The sequence below is a fragment of the Chlorocebus sabaeus genome, chromosome 5 (genome assembly GCF_047675955.1).
Source record: "Chlorocebus sabaeus isolate Y175 chromosome 5, mChlSab1.0.hap1, whole genome shotgun sequence".
Classification (NCBI taxonomy): Eukaryota; Metazoa; Chordata; class Mammalia; order Primates; family Cercopithecidae; genus Chlorocebus; species Chlorocebus sabaeus.
In genome coordinates this window covers 29,202,561-29,220,112 of record NC_132908.1, presented here as the reverse complement: position 1 = coordinate 29,220,112, position 17,552 = coordinate 29,202,561, and the positions used below count along the sequence as shown (strand labels likewise).

At 36.7% G+C, this 17,552-nt stretch overlaps 1 protein-coding gene across 9 annotated transcripts in view; it reads right to left on the bottom strand.

Moving 5' to 3' along the window:
• Positions 1-16,954, bottom strand: part of LOC103232069 (zinc finger protein 723-like) — a 47,203-nt gene extending 30,249 nt beyond the window's left edge. For 6 of the 9 annotated variants that reach the window (XM_073015347.1, XM_073015343.1, XM_073015340.1 and 3 more), the window contains exons 1-2: positions 16,833-16,954; positions 15,914-16,009 (exon numbers count right to left, since the gene is read on the bottom strand). In XM_073015347.1, the coding sequence (XP_072871448.1) occupies positions 15,914-16,009; positions 16,833-16,944 (208 nt within the window). In that variant the 5' untranslated portion in view covers positions 16,945-16,954. Of the gene's footprint in view, positions 1-15,512; positions 16,010-16,832 lie in introns of those variants that run through there. The other 3 variants (XM_073015339.1, XM_073015342.1, XM_037989605.2) reach the window with 2 other exon arrangements.
• Positions 16,955-17,552: the final 598 nt, after the last annotated feature.

Here is a 17,552-nt window from a genome sequence, read left to right as displayed (position 1 = left end):
TAATACCATAAAAATCCTAGAGGAAAACCTAGGTAGTACCATTCAGGACATAGGCATGGGCAAAGACTTCATGTCTAAAACACCAAAAGCAACGGCAGCAAAAGCCAAAATTGACAAATGGGATCTCATCAAACTAAAGAGCTTCTGCACAGCAAAAGAAACTACCATCAGAGTGAGCAGGCAACCTACAGAATGGGAGAAAATTTTTGCAATCTACTCATCTGACAAAGGGCTAATATCCAGAACCTACAAAGAACTCAAACAAATTTACAAGAAAAAAACAAACAACCCCATCCAAAAGTGGGCAAAGGATATGAACAGACATTTCTCAAAAGAAGACATTCATACAGCCAACAGACACATGAAAAAATGCTCATCATCACTGGCCATCAGAGAAATGCAAATCAAAACCACAATGAGATACCATCTCACACCAGTTAGAATGGCGATCATTAAAAAGTCAGGAAACAACAGGTGCTGGAGAGGATGTGGAGAAATAGGAACACTTTTACACTGTTGGTGGGAGTGTAAACTAGTTCAACCATTATGGAAAACAGTATGGCGATTCCTCAAGGATCTAGAACTAGATGTACCATATGACCCAGCCATCCCATTACTGGGTATATACCCAAAGGATTATAAATTATGCTGCTATAAGGACACATGCACACGTATGTTTATTGCAGCACTATTCACAATAGCAAAGACTTGGAATCAACCCAAATGTCCATCAGTGACAGATTGGATTAAGAAAATGTGGCACATATACACCATGGAATACTATGCAGCCATAAAAAAGGATGAGTTTGTGTCCTTTGTAGGGACATGGATGCAGCTGGAAACCATCATTCTTAGCAAACTATCACAAGAACAGAAAACCAAACACCGCATGTTCTCACTCGTAGGTGGGAACTGAACAATGAGATCACTTGGACTCGGGAAGGGGAACATCACACACCGGGGCCTATCATGGGGAGGGGGGAGGGGGGAGGGATTGCATTGGGAGTTATACCTGATGTAAATGACGAGTTGATGGGTGCAGCACACCAACATGGCACAAGTATACATATGTAGCAAACCTGCACGTTGTGCACATGTACCCTACAACTTGAAGTTTAATAATAAATTAAAAAAAAAAAAAAAAAAGTACAAAAAGAAATAACTAAAAATCCTAGAAGAGGCCAGGTGCAGTGGCTCACACCTGTAATCTCAGCACTTTGGGAGGCTGAGGCAGGCAGATCATGAGGTCAGGAGTTCGAGACCAGCCTGACCAACATAGTGAAACCCCATCTCAACTAAAACTATAAAAATTAGCTAGACATGGTGGTGTGCACCTGTAACCCCAGCTACATGGGAGGCTGAGACAGAAGAATTTCTTGAACCCAGGAAGCACAGGTTGCAGTGAGCCGAGATCATGCCACTGCACTCCAGCCTGGATGACAGAGCAAGATTTGGTCAAAAAAAAAAAAAAAAAAAAAATCCTGGAAGAAAAAAACAATGTAAAAATGTAGAAGCTCAACAAACTAGGATATGCATAAAGATATTTATAACAAACATATATATGAACACAATTTCAAAAGTCACAGACAAAAAGAAAATCTTGGGGACTACAAGAGTAAAGTGATGTGTCATTTACAAGCATAGTCTTATGAGATAAACAGTGAATTTGCCAACAAAAAATTTGCAGGCCAGAAGGGAACTATGTGCTATAGTCTAAGTCCTGAAAAAAATATCTGTCAAGGGAGAATTATACCAACAACAAAACTGTTCTACCAAATAAAAAGAAAAAAACCTTCCAAAGTAACCAAATTCTGAGAAAGTATATTGGCACTGCATGTGACCTACATATCAAAGATGATAAAAAGAGTTCCTTTCACTGAAAATAACATGATACAAGAAAACAGTACCTAATTATACGAGAACACATCATTCTGGGAAAGATATGCACATACACAAAAATAGAATTCCATAACATTATCATAAAGGTGCAAAAAACATTTTAAATTATTGCTTAAAAATTTAAAGACAAAAGCATAGAAATTTTTATAAACATCTGTTAATGAATGTACAACATAAAGAGATATAATTAGCAACATAAATAACAAGTGAGAGCAAATGTAATGAGGAGGAATATTTCTTTGCAACTGAAGTTAATTTTTTACAAGATTAAAGTATATTGTTGTATCTTTCAGAAGTTTTATGTAAACCACAAGGTACCACAAAGAAAATATCTGTATAGATACACAAAAGAAAATAAGAAAGTAAAAGTATATTAATACAGAAATTAAAAAGACACAAAGACCAGAAAGACAAGAAATGAGAAACAAAGATACAAGAATCAAATAAAAGAGTAAAATAGCATTAGTCTATTTAATTATACATATATATATACACACACACACATAACTTTTCAATCAAGAGACATACTTTCAATAGAGATTTATACAACATATTTTAAAAAGGAAGACCCAACTTGCCTTTCTACAAGTCATTTCAGATTTAATGACAAAAAAAAAACCTGAGAGCACCAAATAGAAGTAGATGTTCCATAAAAATATTAACAAAATGGTAGAACAGCTCAAAATAATACACAAGCTATATCTTAAGTCAAAAACTCTCATATTTTATAAAATTCACTTGAACTCCAAACTCCGAAGCTACAAAGAAAGATATTAAGTAATAACAGATTCATTCACTGGGAACCTATGACAAATTTTTATGTACATTTGTGTGTGTGTACATCTCACATTAAGGTTCAAAGTATATAAAGCAAATATTGACAAAACTAAAGAATCACAGAGTATATATTAGGATACTTCAATATCCCATATTCTATAATAAAAATGAAACAAGACACATTAGTAAAGAAACAGAGGACTTGAAAGCAGTATAAAACAATTATTCCTAACAGAGGTATAGAGAACACTCCTCAACAGTATCAGGATACACTCATCTCAATATCTCATACAACATTGTCCTTGATAGACTACTTCTTAGGTCAAAAAAGAAGTCCTGACAAAATTTTTAAAACTGAATTTAAAAAAAGTACTATCATCAAAATAGAATGAGAGTATAAAACCATTAAAAAACTGAAAATTTCACAAATATATACAAATTAAACAACAAACTCTTTAACATGCTGTTGTTGAAAGGCTGAAATAATTAATATTATGAAGATGTCCACACTGCTCAATGCAGTCGACAAATTTAATGCAATGCTTTTGGAATTTCACATGGCATTCTTGAAGTAATGCAAATTTCTGTCACCAAAATCATTCAGTAGGTATAATTTGAAAATACTGGAATTTCACTCAGTTTTCAAAAACCGGAAAATATTGTAACTATAAAGATAAATGTTAATGACATTATGCAAAAGAAATGAGCCAGCCTCAAAGAGACAGAGACCGTATAAAATACATAAAGTAGCCACACTCTCAGAAACAGAAAATAGAGTGGTGTTTGAGAAGTGCCAAGAAATTAGAAAAATTCATGTTGTGTAATGTATATTGAGATTTGGCTTTGCGAGATAAAAACATTCTAGCAATATGTAGCATAATAATGTCAATGTAATTAACATGACCAAAATGAATATTTAATAATACTGTATTATAAATTTTGTTATGTGTTTCTGACAAGTAAAAATGAACAACACCTAGAATAGATTCAGATATGTGATAGTTTTAAAATTATCTTCAAATCTAACATTTTCTCCCGGTTGGGAGCAGCGGCTCACATCTATAATCCCAGTACATTGGGAGGCCGAGGTGGCGGATGACGAGGTCAGGAGATCAAGACCATCCTGCCCAACATGGTGAAACCCCATCTCTACTAAAATACAAAGAATTAGCTGGGTGTGGTGGTGCACGCTTGTAGTTCCAGCTACTCTGGAGGCTGAGGCAGTGGAATAGCTTGAACCCAGGAGGCAGAGGTTACCACGAACCAAGACTGCACCACTGAACTCCAGCCTGGTGACAGAGCAAGAGTTAATCTCAAAATAAATAAATAAATAAAAAATTAAAAAGATTTGCTCCCACACAAAAATAATACAGATTCACAGATAGGTGTTGAAATTAGAAAAAGTTTTATGACTACTCACTTAGGGTTAAATAATCATCCACAATAAATCTACACAACAAATATAGTAGTCATAAAAAAGTACAGGGATAACATTTATCCAGGCAAAAAAAGAGATAATTATATTGACAATAGACATATGGCTGATACGTATTTGATTTTTCCTTCATACTGTCTTAAATTATAAAGAGTTAAATACTGTTGGCCGGGCGCGGTGGCTCAAGCCTGTAATCCCAGCACTTTGGGAGGCCGAGATGGGCGGATCACGAGGTCAGGAGATCAAGACCATCCTGGCTAACACAGTGAAACCCCGTCTCTACTAAAAAATACAAAAACCTAGCCGGGCGAGGTGGCCGGCGCCTGTAGTCCCAGCTACTCGGGAGGCTGAGGCAGGAGAATGGCGTGAACCCGGGAGGCGGAGCCTGCAGTGAGCCGAGATCCGGCCACTGTACTCCAGCCTGGGCGGCAGAGCGAGACTCCGTCTCAAAAAAAAAAAAAAAAAAAAAAAAAAAAAAGTTAAATACTGTCATACACAATTATAAACTAATCAAACCACAATTAACTGGTGTGAGGTGGCATACCCTAAAATATACAATACAAAAATGCAACTGTCAAACAAAATTATAAATGGAATGTAAAACTGATTGGACACCATCAAGTAGATCAATATATTCACAAAACGAATCTTAGAAGACTATAGGGAAAAAGTAATATAGAGGTTACTTGGAGATAAAAATGTCAAACAACTTCCCAAATTCTGATGCAATAAAAAAAATTCTTAGCACTAATTCTTGATTCTAAATTACTTTACTTCAAAAAGAGGATACGAATAAATACTTTCCAAAATAAAAGGTGAGGGTGTTCATTATTACTACCATAGTCCTACAAAATATGCTACATGGTGGGCAGGCACAGTAGCTCATGCCTGTAATTCTACAGCTTTAGGTGACCATGGCAGTGAGATCACTTGAGACCAGGAGTTCAAGATCAGACTTAGCAACACAGTGAAACTGCATATAAAAAAAAGAAATGCTAAAATGAGTCAATTTGCTGAAAAATAAAATGATACTAAACAGTATTATAAAACCACATACAAATTTAAAGCTCTCTACTAAGTGTAAATATAAAGACATATAGAATTCTTTACTATCATAATGATGGTGCATAAAACTCTTAAGGTTGTATAGAATACAATAAACAAAATGTAAATCTGCATAAATCTGTTACTAGGTACACAATATAAAATAATGTTAATATCAATAACACTGGAAAATACAGAAGTATAGTTTTTGTATTCAGTTGAAGTTGTTATAAGATTAAAATATATTATTTTAACTTTAAGATGTGTTATATAATCTCCATATTTTAAGATTACAAAATATTCATTAAAAATATGCAAAACAAAATTAAAAAATCAAAACCACTGCAAAATAAAAATAAAAATTAAGGCAGCAAAACAGGAAATGAGAAAACATATCTACAAAAAAATACGTAAAACAGTGATAATAAAACTGGTAACAGTGACTCCATTTTTTAAGCAATTACTTAAAATATAAATTAAACTACTTAATAAAAAGAAATGTAATCTCAGGACTTTGGAAGTAGGACATGGACTGAACATTTGATCCCAGCAGTCCAAGACTAGCCTGAGCAACAAGAAAAAACCCTGTCTCTACAAAAAATACCAAAACGAAACAAAAAAACTGGCTGCTTGTGATGGCATATACTTGTAACCCAGCTACCACAGAGACTGAAATGAGAGGTCATAAAAGTTTCAGAGATTGAGGCTACAGTGAGCCATGATCACACCACTGTAAACCAGTCTGGTTGACAGAGTGATACCCTATCTCAAAAGTAAATGAACAAATAAATTAATTAAATTATACAAAGAAATAGGAATAAAATGCCTGAGTGTTTAAAAAAATGTATACAATATGGTGCCTACAAGAGACTTATTTTGGCATTGAGTCAAACAGGCTGAAAGTAACAGTGGAAAAAATTTATATTTCATGTTAATAGTAAGCACAATTTGTTTAGGTGGTCATAATTATATTAGACATTATATGCTTTAAGTCAAGTACTAGCATGAGACAAAGACTTATATAATGGCAAAATGGGTCAAGTTACCAGGAATCTAAAACTATTACATTTATCTATCTATATGTAACATCAGGGCTTTAAAATATATTAAACAAATGTTAAGTGAAGAAAAAACTACATAGGAACATAATAACTGTAGACATCAAGATCTCATTTTCAATAATTAGAACATTCAGATGAAAATTCAGTAAGAAAACAGAAAACTTAGACAACATTATAGACTGTATTAATTACTTTGCATATAGAGGAATACCTGAAAGTGGATCATTTATAAAGAAAAAAGAGTTTACTTGGCTCCCAACTAAGCAGACTGTACAAGAAGTGTGTGCCAGCATCAGCTTCTGGTGAGGATCTCAGGAAGCTAACAATAATGCTAGCAGGCAAAGAATAACTGGATATATCACATAAGAGACTGAGCAAGTGTGAGTGAAGTAGCCATGTTCTTTTAAGGAAACAGCTCTCACTTGAATCAATGAAGTGCGAACTTATCGATTACCAAAAGGATGGTGTCAAGCCATTCATGAGGAATTTACCCCTATGACTACGACCCAAACACCTCTCACCAGGTTCCACATCCAACAATGAGGATTATAATGCAGCATGAAGTCTGGAGAACATGGACATCCATACCATATCACAGACCAAGTAGGCTTAACAGACATGTATAAAACTTTCCAGTCAAAAGCAAGAGAATACAAAATATTCTTATTTGCATCTGGTATATTCTATTAGGATACGTAATGAGTCTTATTACATTTAAGAATACTGGTTAAGTGCAGTGGCTCATGCCTATAATCCAACACTTTGGGAGACCAACGTGAAAGGATCATTTGGGGCCAGAAGTTTGAGACCAGCCTGGGTAAACTAGTGAGACCTTGTCACTACACATAATCAAAAAATTAGCCAGGCATGGTAGTGCATGTCTGTAGTCCCAGCTACTTGGGAGACAAGTGGGAAGGATCACTTGAGCCCAGGAAGCTGAGGCTGCAGTGAGTCAAAATCATGCCATTACACTCTGACCTGGGCAACGGAGGAAGATGTGTCTCAAAACAACAACAACAAATAAACTTAAGGAGACTGTATTAGTCTGTTTTTACACTGCTGATAAAGACCTACCATGAACAGGGAAGAAAAAAAGGTTTAATTGGACTTACAGTTCCACATGGCTGGAAAAGCCTCAGAATCATGGCAGGAGATGAAAGGTACTTCTTACATGGTGGCAGCAAGAGAAAATGAGGAAGATGCAAAAGCAGAAACTCTTGATAAAACCATCAGATCTTCTAAGACTTAAACACTACCACGAGAACAGTACAAGGGAAACTGCCCCCATGATTAAAATTATCTCCCACCAGGTACTACCCACAACATGTGGAAATTATGGGAGTACAATTCAAGATGAGATTTGGATGGGACAGAGAGTCAAACCATATCAAAGACCAAAATAACACACGTGTGTTTTCTGACTAAAACTGAATGAAACTAGAAATAGCAAAAGTAAAACTGGCAAATCAAAAAACATACGAAATTAAAACACACTCTTCAACATATTCTTGCTCAATAGTCAAAAACTTAAATTTTTTAAAGATGTTAATGCAACCTACAGTGACACATAAATTCAGTATAATCCCTATAAATATCCCAATAGCAGCTTTTTACAACACTTTTGGTTGAAATTTTAAAATTTGATTATGAACTATAGCCAAATAAATACCCATGAAAAAGAACAAAGAGACATTATACTTCCTGAGTTCAAAACATATTAAAAGCTACAATAACAAAAACAATGTGGTACTGACACAAAGACAGATAAACAGATGAAAGAACAGAAAACAGAGCCCAGAAATAAACCCTTCTGTATATGATCAAATAATCTTCCACCATGTTGCCATGACACACCATAAAGATAAACAATATTTTATCAAATCTGATTAATAATTTGATTTTATAGTCAAAACATAATGTTGAAAACTGGAAATCTACACTAATAAAATAAAGTTGGATCATTTTCTTGAGCCATATAAAAACAAGAGTTTAAATAAAATACTTAGACATAATAAAATAATAAATCTCTTAGAAACAAAATAAGGGAAAGACATGACTTTGCTCTTGGCACCATTTTCTTAGATACGACATTAAATGCTTGAGCAACAAAGAAAAGAACAGAAACATTTAACTACACTACAATATTTCTGGACATCAAAGAAAACATTCAATAGAGGGACGATGCCTTTTAGGAAATGGGTGAAAATATTAACATGTGATAGGAATTAATATTCAGAATATATAAACAACATTTAAAAATACAGTTGAATAATTAGATTTAGAAATGGACACATAACTAAACTTTAGAAAGAAGCATTTGAAAGGACATACAAAATTACTAATTTGTAGAGAAATGCATAAAAATTACAATGAAAACCAAAATCACCTCACACCAATTAGAATGGCCATTACAAATCTTTTAAAAGAAGCAAATCCATTGATGATGCAATGTGAATGAAACCCATGTTGATTGTTGGTGGAAAACAAAAATACAGCCATCACTGTAAAATGTTAGGTTTCTCAAATAATTAAACATGGAAGTATCATCAAATACAGCAATCTCAATTATGAATCTATATCCAAAGTATGCAACTCAAGACCTGGAAAATATATTTGACCATCTATGTTTATTGTACCAGTATTCACAAAGCCAAAAGGCTGAAGCAACTCAAAAGTTCTTTCACTTACAAACACAAAAACGTATAACATACACATACAGTGGAATATTATTTAGCCTAAAAAAAAATCTTGTCACATTTTAAGATAAACCTTGAGAATATTATATTATCTAAAATAAGCCAGTAATGAAACAATGAATACTATATGATACCCCTTATATGAGAGTTGTTAAGCAGTCACATTCATAAAAACAAAGTGGAAGAATGTTTCTCAAGGGCTGAAGAAAGGGTAAAGTGGGCAGTTGTTACTTAGTGGGTATTGAGTTTTAGTTTTACAAATGTAAATTTCTTTTTTGCATTAACAATGTGAAAAACTTAACATGCCTAAGTGTATAGTTTTTTTTCTTAAGACAGGATAAGGCGGGAACGGTGGCTCACGCCTGTAATCCCAGCACTTTGGGAGGTTGAGGGGGGTGGATCACCTGAGGTCAGGCATTCAAGACCAGCATGGCAACATGGTGAAACCCGGTCTCTACTAAAAATACAAAATTAGCCAGGCATGGTGTCACATGCCTGTAATCCCAGCTACTTGGGAGGCTGAGGCAGGAGAATCATTTGATCCCAGGAGGCGGAGGTTGTGGTGAGCCGAGATCATGCCATTGCATTCCACCCTGGGCAACAAGAGTGAAACTGTGGCTCAAAAAAAAAAAAGAAAAAGAAAAAAAAAACCACACAGGGTATTACTCTGGCATCCAAGATGTAGTGTAGCAGCACAATTATGGCTCACTGTAGCCTAAACTCTCAAGTTCAGGTAATGCAGTCCCATCAATCTCCCAAGTTGCTGGGACCACAGGGGCACACCATCATGCGTGGCTATTTTTAAACTTTTTTCGTAGAGAGGGGGTCTTTATATGTTCGCCAGGCTGGTCTCAATCTTTTGGGCTCAAGCACTTAGATCAAATACTTTGAAAGTATTAAAGCTATGATGCCTTTTAGTTCATGGCTATCACTCTAGTGGAATGGTTAGCATAGGGAAGTGTGGTTTTATAAAGCTCATAGTAGGCCATTGCCTCTGGAAGGAAAACACAAACCTAAGGTCAGAGACATCTGAGACTCTAAGACTGGATCCCAAAGGGGACACCACAGGGGTTCCTCCGGACCTCAACCTCTCTGAAGGAAACACCCCTGGCAGAAATTCTGAGGTCCAGTACTAAACCCTCCCTAGAATTTTGTCGCACATTTGCCATACCATTTGGCCCCCAACATTGTATAGAATCTGGAGTTTACCACTGAATGAGAAAGTGGAAGGGCATAGCATATATACAGGCTTTTGTGCTGTGGTTCTAAGCAGATGGCTTGGTTAACATGTGATGCTCTCCTTTGGTGCTGTTTGGTCCCAGTGTTCTTTAGAGTCTGAAGAGGTTCGGCCTTTAAAAATTAAACTGCCATGGAAACAGCTTTACCCAAAATTTTGGTTCACAGTCTTTATTGGATTATCTACTGGGGCAAACAAAATAAAACCAGTGAACTTGTATTGCCATGTCATGGCTAGGGTTCCAAGCTATTAGATCTTCATTTGTGTGTATACATGTCTAGATGTGTCTCTTTGGACACTTACTGTTACATGTTGTGTCTACCAAATTAGCTTGCAAGTAAGAGCACTCAAGTAATAAGTGTAAGCAATTTTCAAATACATGTGACTTAAGTATAACTTAAGCTAGCTTTAAAATTATTGGTAAAAATAGAAATGTCTTCAAAATGTAGATATATATTCTAAATTATGCAAGCCAGAAACTAGGTTGGCTAAATGCTTTAAGGTCATGGACAGCTTCTTTGGATTTTTTAAGTTGTTCGAATTTCATGCTTTACAGGTTTTTAAGGGCTGGGGATAAATGTCACGCCCCTAGCTATGCCAGAAACAGACCTGATCTGCACCTAAGTACGTAACTAAAATAACTTACCAAATATTTCACCAAAATTAATCATTGCTAACAGTTGCCATTATAACATGTAATTGAGAATATTGAAAACAGATTTACAAGGAAGGTGCATAAGGAAAGTGAAATGTCTTTAGTGAAATAATATAAGGCGTGAAAACGCAAATTTTTGCCTAGTTTAGAGGGTTAAAGGATTGTTTTAAATAAGATACAACTAAAGGTTCAAACAAGTTATAGAAAGTTTTTAAAAAGTGTAAAGAGAATCTGTATGTGAACATATTGACTAAATTCAAAAGGGTATTATTTGGTTTTTCCATAAATTGAACATTGGAATAAAAGCACAACAAGGGTGTCTTGAGGCACTGACCTACCCTTTAACACAAATTTATGAAGGGTTATAAAAGGTTTTTAAGAATTGTACCTCAGAGTCAAACTTGTTAAGACTGAATAAAATTATCTATAAGGTTTAATTTAAAAAGTTGAGGTTGACAATAATAGACTAATGCAAGTGTGAAATTTGGCTTTCTCTTGAAAAAGATTTTTCTTTGACTTTTGAATAAACTCTCAAAATAAGAAGGGAAAGACAAGAAACGGACTGTTTGAAAAACTAGGTCTTCCCTCTTGACGAGTAAAGGCTTTTGCTTTACAACAAACAAACAAACAAACAAAATACAACACTTTGAGTCATTTAAACAGATGACTTAAGGTAACCTGAACTTCTATTAAGTGTTTTGAGCCCTTAGAGCTTCAAAATTGTCTTTCCTAACCCCTAGCTTTTTGATGCTACAGAGGCCCCTGGGACATCCAAGAGAGAGGTAAACAGGATTATTTGACATGTTTACTTACATAGGATTGATCAGGTGGTGTTTGATTTTCAGGTTATATTTTAGTGAAAAATGTTAACGTGTGTTCCAAAAATTGTATGGGATTCCTAGAGTTCTGATGTCTGAGTTTGTGTTATCAATTATAATCAAAGTTATGTGTTAGGTTATCATAAATCACAAAGGTGACTAAATTTCTTTTGTCAATCATATCTTTCACTGTGACTATCCCAGGACATTCTAACATTCATAGATTATTTGTTGTTTTGATCCTCCTCAAGGAATGGATTATAACCCTTGAGTGCAGGTTTCTGCTAACTTTGGAGACTGCGAACAGGAGTTGACTGGGTGAACTGAATAGAAGACTAATCTTTTTTGACTTTTTGCTTGGAACACTGCTGATCCTTATGTTTTGTTTTTCAAAATCAAGGAAGCTTTTGAGTTATTTGTACCTTTTGACAATTGTGGAAGTGAACCAACCAATGATCTCTGACTATAGCTCAGAAAAAATAAGAGATGGGCTGTCAAACTTCAAATGTCAAACTTCAAATGAGGTATACAAATAGAGCCTCAGTAGATAAATCTCTTTTACTGGAAACCCTTGGATAGGCCTCTGAGAGAGAACTATTGTTTTCCCAAAACAACACCCCATGTCAGTATGAAGTAGTTAATGGTCATCATCCCTAATGCCCCTATTCTAATGGCAGTTAGATGTACCTCTTCAGAGGGGGGACTGATGGAAGTAGCTGCTGCCATTATGCTGACTGCAGCAGAGAGGCGCAGCTGGGGTTGCACACTCCATGGAGATGGTGAGATGCCACCTCTTCTGAGTTAGAGCAGGAACTCCCTGGGTGCTGCTGAAGACTCAGGCTTTCTGCTCTACAAAGCAGGCAGGAGTCCTGCCCTCCTAGGTGGGGCTGCAGCCACCCAAACTATGGCTATGAATCTGATCCTCCTTGTGCTCGTGGTAGTGGTGGTGGTGGGGGAACAGGATCAGGCAGGAAAAGCCAAGATCTGGCCTCCTGGGTGCAGCTGCAGCCACCTGACCCATGGCTGCAGACCTGGGCCTCCTGCTCCACAAGGACAAGCAAGAACTCTGCCCTTTTCAAGTTGGTGGGGTCAGAGCTCCCTGGGAACAGCTGCAGCCACCCTCCCATGTAGAAGACTGGGCATCGCTGCTGCCTACATCGTTGGGGTCCTGGGAAGACCCTCCCCCATTTCTGCTGGCTTGGAGGTGTCTGCTCCTGCTGCCTCTCTTCTCTCCCGGCACCCATGCACTGGGAGCTCAGAGCAGGATTGGAGCCAAGCCCTGGAGCCATATAAATGGCAGCAGGAGGAAGACAGTTTCCTTGGCAGAAGAGGAGTCCCTTGTAGAGCCCAACCTTCAGAGACCCGCAGACCAAAGTGGGAAATTCTGGTGCCTCCTCCAGGCCTGACCAGGGCCACCCAAAGACAAACTGGAATGTACTTTCTCCTCTCTGAGCTCCAGAAAAGCCCCGGGCTCAGCCAGAGAGGGTAGAGGATACAGAAACAATGGGATGACCAGCCACAGAGAGGAGCTACCTTCTCTGCCCGGCAGCTTCAGAGACCTGCAGAGACCTCAGAATGACCTGCCTGCACAGAGAATCCACCCTTTCCAGGGCCTCCTCTCTGCTGAGAGCTGAACACTCGATGGGATGACCTGCTTACAGAAAGGAGCAGGTGGGTCTCCTCTGAGCTGTTCTAACACTAAATGAAGATTCTCTTTGTTTTCTTCACCCTTCACTTGTCTGCATACCTTATTCTTCCTGGACGCAGGACAAGAACTCAGGTAAAGGTGCCACTAGCCACAGAGGTTTCCAGGAAGAAAACTGACACCTCAAAGATTCTGTAATACTAATTATTTCATTTACTTCAGGCACAACATGTAAATTCTAACATATTGTCCAAAAAAATCTAATATTGCAGGCAAATTTGAAATAGGAAACAGAAAGTAGAAATGTATAGAGATAGTGATATCAGTAAGATGGAAAAAGAAAAGGTGCTCTATTTTCTTATTCCCCCACAGCAAGAAAATTTGTCAGCCATCCCTGACAAAAATGTCTATATAATAGAGCCAGACATCATGGCTCACACCTGTAATGACAGCTACATGGTATATTGAGGTTGGAGAATTGTTGCAGGAAAGGATTTGAAGACCAGGCTGGGTTATGTGGTAAGACCCCATCTCAAAAATAAGTGCCTTTAATAGAGCTTTGAGATTCAGGAAGGAAGTTGTGAAACTCTCCTAAAGCCCAAGATTGAGGAGTATTCTTTTCAGAAGGCAGGCCCTCATTAAGGTGGCAAACTACAGGACCTCTGTTCCTGGCTAACGACCAGGAAATAGTTCGCCCAACTTGGTCTCACTGAGAATTGTGAACTTACTCTGTAACCATCCTAAACTCCTCCTAGCCACAGTCTGGGGGAGGTTCTGGCCTTCCGGAGGCCTAGAGGAATATACAAATTAATAGCCATGCAGGCAGGTCTGCAGACCTTGGCCTTTACTATGATCTCTGAAGCAGTTCCATGACTCAGTTTCAGCTTCCTGGACCACAGTTCATGGCCAGTTAAGCCTACATAGAAACCCGCACAGTGACCTAGGAAAATCCTCTTTGGTATTCAGTGAAAGCCATACTCATCCACATCCTGATATAAGGCCCACCATATGCAGACCCAACTGCGGAAACCCCACTTAGTATCTGTTCTAAAGATCAAAGTCCTGAAGGATATTAAGTCTGTCTAAAAGTAAAATGGAAATTATAACTACCCAAGCTCCTTGTAACAAGCCAACTAAAGGTGGACCCTAGTGTAGACTCATAAGTCTTGTGACAAACCAAACTATAATCCTTCTCCACTACAAACCCAGAGAGCATCCCATCACCCTGGGGTTCCAACAACAACAACAAAAAAACGATCTTTACCTTCTGAAACCAGTTTATAAAAACTTGGAGAGGTGTTTGCTCCTTCAAATTCACAGACACCCATGGAAAACTATATTGTGCCCATTGTCAATGCTTCTATTTTAACATAGCACTGAAAGTATGTGGCAGAGTAAGTAGTCAAAAAGTTTTCAAAAGCCATTGAAGATTGAAGACAAATAAGTAAAAAGTTGCTGTTTCTAGATCATATTATCTTATACATAAAAAACTAGAAACACTACATTAAAACCTGTCTAAACTAATAAATATACTCAGTACACTAGAAAAATAAAATTAAATTACAAGTTATGGTTCCATACACTTAAAACAAACTCTTTGATATAATAGAAAAACAATCTATTTGGAAGAGCATTAAAATAAACTTCTGATAACAAATTCAACCAGATGTAAAAAAATCTTCACAATGAAAGATATAAGATATCAATGAAAGAAATTAAAGACACAAATAAATTTGAAAATTTTTATTTCTATGGATTCAAAGAATAATTTTTTTTTTTTTTGAGACGTAGTCTCACTCTGTCACCCAGGCTGGAATGCAGTGGCGTGATCTCCACTCACTGCAAGTTCCTTTTTTGTATTTTTAGTAGAGATGGGGTTTCACTGTGTTAGCCAGAATGGTCTCGATCTCCTGACCTCGTGATCCACCCGCCTCAGCCTCCCAAAGTGCTGGGATTACAGGCCTGAGCTACCGCGCCCAGACAAGGATAAATATTTGTAAAGTGCCCTATTATCCAAAGTAATCTATAAATTCAATAAACTTATCAAAATTTCACTGGTATTTTTCTCACATTAATGAAAAATACCATTCTAAAATGTATATGAAACTACAATAAACTTTGAATAACCAAAGCAACCTTAAGGAAAAAGAACAGAGCAGAAGGACATCATACTTTACAATTTCAAACTGTATTTCAAGAGTATAGTAATAAAAACTGGATGAACTGTGTAGAAAAATGAAAAACAAAATATAGAACATAAAGCACTACTTACCTGTTTTGGACATAATGCTAAAAGAGAATTTAAAATAATAGTTTAACATAGCGGTTTCTCAAAATTATGCAGACATTTGTGTGTCCCCCAAAACAACGGAAAAGTGGCCAGATTTTGCAGTCTCTTATACTTCATGAAGAGGACTTTGGCTCTCATTGTAAACTTGAAGGAAGATCACCAAAGAGAAAGTCGAATCTTTAGAAAATTTAAAAACATAAGACAGAAGGTGTCCTTGTGTGACAGTAAAATTAAAAAAATCCTCAGGCATCCCAGAAACTCTTTCCTTTGGAACACAGCTTCCCAAATCACATTTTAAGGACTGACTTTCTCTTTGACTTTTGGACCTCTCTTCTGTTGCATTCATTCTCACATACCTAGGGCTTTGGCTACAGTCTCATGTCTCTTCATATTCCAAGGCTCTTTTCCTTGCTCCAGATAGGTGATCAGGTCTGGCTTAGAGGAAGCAATACCTGTTTTATTAAAAATAAATAACATGAATATTGCTCATATTCTTCAATTCTCAAGCTAGTAATCTGCTCAGTAAAGATGATGTAATAGAATATTCTAGTAAATTAATCCCAAAATAGTAATTTATAACAGAAATTTCTGTATCTTTAGAAAATATTTTAAATTTGTATGTTCTTAATTTCACTACCCAGTACTACTGAATCAAAAACTGGTGGTGGAAGGCCGGGCACAGTGGCTCACACCTATAATCCCAGCACTATGGGAGGCCGAGGCAGGCACATCACCTGAGGTCAGGAGTTAAGAGACCAGCCTGGGAAAAACGGTGAAATCCCATTTCTATTAAAAATACAAAAGTAGCTGGGTGTTGTGGTGTGCGCCTGTAATCCCAGCTACTCAGGAGGCTAGAGCAGGAGAATTGCTTGAACCCAGGAGGTGGAGGCTGGAGTTAGCCAAGCTTGCACCACTGCACTCCAGCATGGGGATAACGCAAGATTCTGTCTCAAAAAAAAAACAAAAAACAAACAAACAAAAAAACTGGTGGATTTTAAGGTGGAGGAAACAATATTTTATGCCACCAACCTTCAGGCATTACTAATAATCTAGAGTGAAAAACACAGATCAGCTCAGGAATGTGGAAAATTCAGATCAAGATGAAACGTCTTGAAGATATTCCTCTCTACACAGACAAATCCCCAAAATTTATTTCAAAACAGGAACCTGAAACTCATTTATACAAAGCAAAAACTACCCAAAAAATTCTACACAAAAATAAATAAATAAAACCTTTAGAATATATTATGAAATGTGTATTGAAGTTATTTTTACCGAGAAAGACCAGGTTTCTGTAGTTCTCTAGCATCACATCTCTATATAAATTCTGTTGTGCAGTGTCCAGGCATTGCCACTCTTTCAGAGAAAATTCTATGGCCACATCCATAAATGTCAATGGTCCCTGAAAACACACACACACACATATTTACCAAGTGGCCATGGGTAGAATTTTTAATTTGACTCAAGATGAAATGAGAGAGTAAAGAGAAGTGCTTCTAACTTATAAGAGTGAACACAATTCATAAAGTAATTCTTAACACAGAAATATTTTCTAATATATTCTCTAACTCTGTGTAAAGAGAGAGGCATAATCCACAACATCAGTGTATATATAATAGTTTTCTGGATTATAACATATAAAATTCAGGGCATAAACATAAACATACATTTTTGAGTGCTGTATTTACATCACACAAAATGAGCTGTGTATATTTTTCAGATGGAAAAGACATGTTGAGTTAGAAGGCACCTCTCAAATTTCAATGTATATAATGAACTGGAGATCTTGTGTTGCAGATTATTTTTTTCAGAAGATTTGGAATAAAGTCTGAGTTTCTGAATTTCTAACAAGTTCACCAGTAATGAAACTGTTTTTGGCCTAATAAGAATATTTTGTCAAACATCCAGTAAATGAAAGAACCTGTTTTTCCCAGTTTTGCTGGCCCATAAACACAAGTAAAGAGATTTCTGCAAATTGGCCATGTAACCCTAATT